General features: G+C 41.5%; 1 protein-coding gene across 10 annotated transcripts in view; it reads left to right on the top strand.

Annotated features, from left to right (window-relative positions):
* Positions 1-3,774, top strand: part of tbc1d1 (TBC1 (tre-2/USP6, BUB2, cdc16) domain family, member 1) — an 87,321-nt gene extending 83,547 nt beyond the window's left edge. For all 10 annotated transcript variants that reach the window (XM_079813604.1, XM_079813601.1, XM_079813606.1 and 7 more), the window contains 2 exons: positions 1,670-1,846; positions 2,149-3,774. In XM_079813604.1, the coding sequence (XP_079669730.1) occupies positions 1,670-1,846; positions 2,149-2,361 (390 nt within the window). In that variant the 3' untranslated portion in view covers positions 2,362-3,774. The remainder of the gene's footprint in view (positions 1-1,669; positions 1,847-2,148) is intronic.
* The last annotated feature ends 1,317 nt before the right edge of the window (positions 3,775-5,091 follow it).

Raw genomic sequence — 5,091 nt, 5'->3', positions numbered from 1 at the left:
TAGTGCAATGTATAGTGCAAAGCATAGTATGATAAATGATAAATGATTTTGATGATGATTTTTAATTTTATCTAATCAAATTCTACAGGACAGTATCGAATGATAATCTTTTTCAAAATGTAACAGTTTGCTCTTATATTTAAAATGTCTACACTTTTTAAATTATTAATACAATTTACATTTTACTCTCTCTCTCTCTCTCTCTCTCTCTCTCTCTCTATATATATATATATATATATATATATTGAGTAGATACACCGATCAGGCATAACATTGTGAGGTGAAGTAAATAACACTGATTATCTCTTCATCGCGGCACCTGTAAGTGGGTGGGATATATTAGGCAGCAAGTGAACATTTTGTCCTCAAAGTTGATGTGTTAGAAGCAGGAAAAATGGGCAAGCGTAAGGATTTGAGTGAGTTTGACAAGGCCCAAATTTCGATGGCTAGATGACTGGGTCAAAGCATCTCCTAAACTGCAGCTCTTGTGGGGTGTTCCTGCGGTCTGCAGTGGTCAGTATCTATCAAAAGTGGTCCGAGGAAGGAACAGTTGTGAACTTGCGACATGGTCATGGCTCATTGATGCACGTGGGCTCCCCATCGCTCCGATGGCTGGCCCGTGTGGTTCGATCAAACAGACGAGCTACTGTAGCTCATATTGCTCAGGAAGTTAATGTTGGTTCTGATAGAAATGTGTCAGAATACACTGTGCATCGCAGTTTGTTTTGTATGGGGCTGCATAGCCGCAGACCAGTCAGGGTGCCCATGCTGACCCCTGTCCACCGCCGAAAGCACCAATGGTGGGCACGTGAGCATCAGAACTGGACCACGGAGCAATGGAACCTTGGAACCTTGGGTCCTGCCATCCATGTTGTGTTGACTTAGCCTCCAAATTCCCCAGATCTCAATTCAATCGAGCATCTGTAGGATGTGATGAACAAACAAGTCTGATCCATGGAGGCCCCACCTCGCAACTTACAGGACTTAAAGGATCTGCTGCTAACATCTTGGTGCCAGATACCACAGTACACCTTCAGGGGTCTAGTGGAGTCCATGCCTTGACAGGTCAGGGCTGTTTTGGCAGCAAAAGGGAGACCATCACAATATTCGGAAGGTGGTCATAATGTAATGCCTGATCTGTATGTATGTTATGTATGTATGACTTTAAAAAATAGGCCAGAGGGAAGTGTGTGTGCATGTAATGCCACTGCCATTCAAATGACTCCATTATAGGATGACCAGTATAACAATTTAATTGAACATGTCTGTTTCATGTCAAGGAAGTGTGTATGAGCACCCTACACTTCTTAAGAATTTATGAAACTCGAAAATGGCAGTTGTGAAGAGCTGTCTCTCTCACTCACACACACACACACACACACACACACACACACACACGTGTGTACAGGTATATATGGTTTATGACACGTGTATAATGGCCATGGGCATTACAACCTAAGTATGATTTACGAGGATACTTCCTATGTCCTCGTAAACCAAATGGCTTAGAAACATACCAAACTGTTTTTTTTCCCAGTTTTTTAGACACCCCCCCCCCCCCCCCCCAATCATATAACTGAAGTTTGTATGCACACACACACACAGAAAGAAACATGCTTTGGCTTGCCCATCTTTGACATGCTCATCTTGTACATTTGTACGTGTGTAGGTGTCTGAGATGGATATCAGTAAGCAGCTGCAGGCCTATGAGGTGGAATATCATGTTCTTCAGGACGAGCTCTTGGATGGTCCCTCCACTCTCAGCCAATCACAGCGAGTGGCCCAGTTGGAGAAGACCAATGGAAGCCTCCGACAGCAAAACTTAGACCTCCTTGAGGAGCTACAGGTGGCTCATGTTAACACAAACAGAATCCCTTTATGTATTCACATTTATGTAGATCAAAGGCTTATTCACACACACGTTAACATTAACATGGATTTCAAAGCGGAATGGTTCATCTTTATGAACTCCTTCATGCAGCGTTCAAAATATTGCACTGCAAAACTTTTTTTATTTTATTTTTCATTTAGTATTATTTATTCAGCTGTTTAAATTCAGCATCAGATGTAGTGTGAATAGTTTCTTATATTTTATGGGGGGTTTTTTTTACACTGCATTTGATTTAACGGGTCATTAACTTCCATCAGGTTTCCCACGCTAAGATCAGATGGCTGGAGACTCGTGTGGACGGCTTGGTGAATCGAGAGTCTGAGCTACAGTCGGAGGTAAAGACTCTCCAGCAGGAGCAGACAGAGCTGCAGCAGACTGTATCCCAACTCCGAGATCTCCTCAGGAGTCTGGGTATAAACAGCCCCTCCCCCGACCAGGACAACCTCACCAACACAAGCAGCAACCAATAACTGTGCCAGTGAGGATACAGAGACTAGTCTTTATAAACACTCAACTGTCATCACCAGTTCTGCTGTCAAGCTCCTCTTGTAAATATCATCTGTGTTATAATCCTATTGGCTCTGTCGTCCTCTAGACAAGCCATCTTAGTTGAGTTGGACAGGGTAAGGTTTTCACGGCACGGAAGTTCCTTCACCTGAGATGATCTTGGAGATCTTATCTTGGTCTTTCTCACAAGAACCGATCAAACAACCTAAAAGATCAAAGCATTAAACAGCTCAAAAGAATAGCTGAGATGCCTCTCTTTCTGGTTCTTACAGCTTTTGTGACTGGCTTTTACTTTATGGACAGAGAAGTTTTTGGGTCACTATTTTTTAAGACACTCCCTGCTGTCGTTTAGCTCCCGTGGTTTTTAACATGGCAATGACCCCAACAAAGCCTCTCTAAGGTAAATATAATAGGCATTCAGACGTTAGATTGACAGTTCCCCAGCAAGCACTGAACAGCCCAATGAAAGGCTACGGATAAATGCACTTGCTGTGCAGCGTAATGTTTGCACCCTGTTCTTATTTTGTGTGAATGTTTGCGTGTGAGCATGTATGTATGTGGAAATCAACCATTATATTCCAGTGCAATATAAACAGAGAAAAAAAAAGACAACCCTCCAGTACACTGTAAACCTGCACAATCTTCTGTTTTAACAGAAACCAAAGAGAAGCTTCAAAATCTTGAGTGCACTTCCATAAACAGAGGAATATCCGTCTTTTTTTTTTTTGTTCCAGACCGAATGCGGCTGATTTACTCCGATTACCCAGAAATCACTCGCATTCAACAGAAAATACTGACTGACACAAATAACATTAAAAACCATTCAATCAACATACTGTCCCTTTCATTATTACTCTCAAATGCAAAACTTCACATATAAGGTCAGTATCCATCAAATTTTTACGTGTATTATGGATTTTGAGGTTTCCAGTGATGGCGTTTTTAGCTACTTGGCTGTACTGCTGTTAATATGGTACCCGAAACCAAAGACCTTAATGCTTTTTTAAGACTTTCTCTGCAAAAAAACCCCCCCGCCAGGTGCTTTTATGTGTGTTTGTGTGAGTACACTGTACGCAGGTGTCTGTTTTAAACGAGTTGTCACCTCTCTATTTGAGCGTGAAATATTTTGGCAGGTGGAAATACATTGGAAAAAGGGTTGTGAGTGAATGAGGAAAGAACACCGATCATCTTGCTTCATTTGCGTGACAATATGTCCTTACCCTTTGACCTCTTGTGCTTTTCTGGAGAATTCCAGTTGTGTTTCTCAGAGTTGGAAAGACAGGGACACATCATTCTTGATGAAGTGCTTTATTTTTATTGGTTTTTATTGAGAGTATTATTCTTCTTATATGCATTAAAATACACTTTAAATTGTTTGATGTGAGTTCCATTGATTTACTTGATATACAGCGTTGGTTTCATTTTGGTTGTGTGTGTGTGTGTGTGTGTGTGTGTGTGTGTGTGTGTGTTTCACTCCATCAGATGTTCTGTTGAATCATTTCATTAAACAACATTGCACCTGGTTTCGGCGATCTAAAGTAAATACTAGAGATAAATGTGTTCAGGAAAGCATCTGTAGAAATACTCTACATGCTTCTGCTTGTTAAAGTGAAGTCAAGTTTACAGTTCGTCTTGAGCTGCCTTTTCTTTCAATACCTGTGAAGAGGTGAGTGTGTTTGCAAAAAAGCCATTATAGCCTACAGTTGCAATCATAATTATTCAACCCCTTTACCTGTAAGATATTTTGCTGCAGAGAACACAATTTCATGAAAACAATTAAACAAAGGCACATTTTAATACAAATTCTGAGTTCGTAAAGTTGAGGCTCTAAGCATTCATGTACAAGATATTCAACCCCCAAAGTCAGAATATTTTATTCTTTATAACCTCCAAAAACCACTGCCTGTAAGTGTTTAGAAGCTTCTGTCACCTCTCTTCTACAAACTTGGCCCATTCCTCGCTTGAAAAAGCTTTCCAAAGCACCCCCATATAAGAGACTGGACCGCCTCTATGTTTGATCGTGGAGATGGTGTTCAAGCTTTGCCTTTTTTTGCACCAGACATATCACTGATCAATGGGTCCAAAAAGTTCCAGTGTGGTCACATCACTCCATAAAACATTCTTCCAGAACGCTGAAGGATTATCCAAATGAATTTTAGCATAATCAAGTCACTCTTCTTGGTCAAAGAGTGGCATTCGGCAAGATGTCCCAACATGAGGGGGGTCCCAACATGAGGGGGGGGGGACTATATATATACACACACTATATTGCCAAAAGTTTTGGGATGCCTGTCTTCACATGCACATGAACTTTAATGACATCCCTTTCTTAATCTGTAGGGTTTAATATGGAGTTGACACCCTTTGCATAAAGCCCTTTTTATAACAGCTCCAACTCTTCTGGGAAGGCTTTCCACAAGGTTTAGGAGTGTGTTTATGGCAATTTTTGACCATTCTTCTAGAAGCGTATTTGTGAGGCAGGCACTGATGTTGGGCGAGAAGGCCTGGCTCATAGTCTCCGCTCTAATTCGTCCTAAAGGTGTTCTATCGGGTTGAGGTCAGGACTCAAGGCAAGTCAAGTTCCTCCACACCAAACTCATCCATGTCTTTATGGACCTTGCTTTGTGCGCTGGTGCGCAGTCATGGAGGAAGAGAAAGGGGCCATCCCCAAACTGTTCCCACAAAGTTGAGAG

The sequence above is a fragment of the Gobio gobio genome, assembly GCF_949357685.1.
Source record: "Gobio gobio genome assembly, chromosome: 3".
Taxonomy (NCBI): domain Eukaryota; kingdom Metazoa; phylum Chordata; class Actinopteri; order Cypriniformes; family Gobionidae; genus Gobio; species Gobio gobio.
The sequence above is the reverse complement of the archived record's forward strand: the minus strand, read 5'-3'. Positions and strand labels throughout refer to the sequence as shown.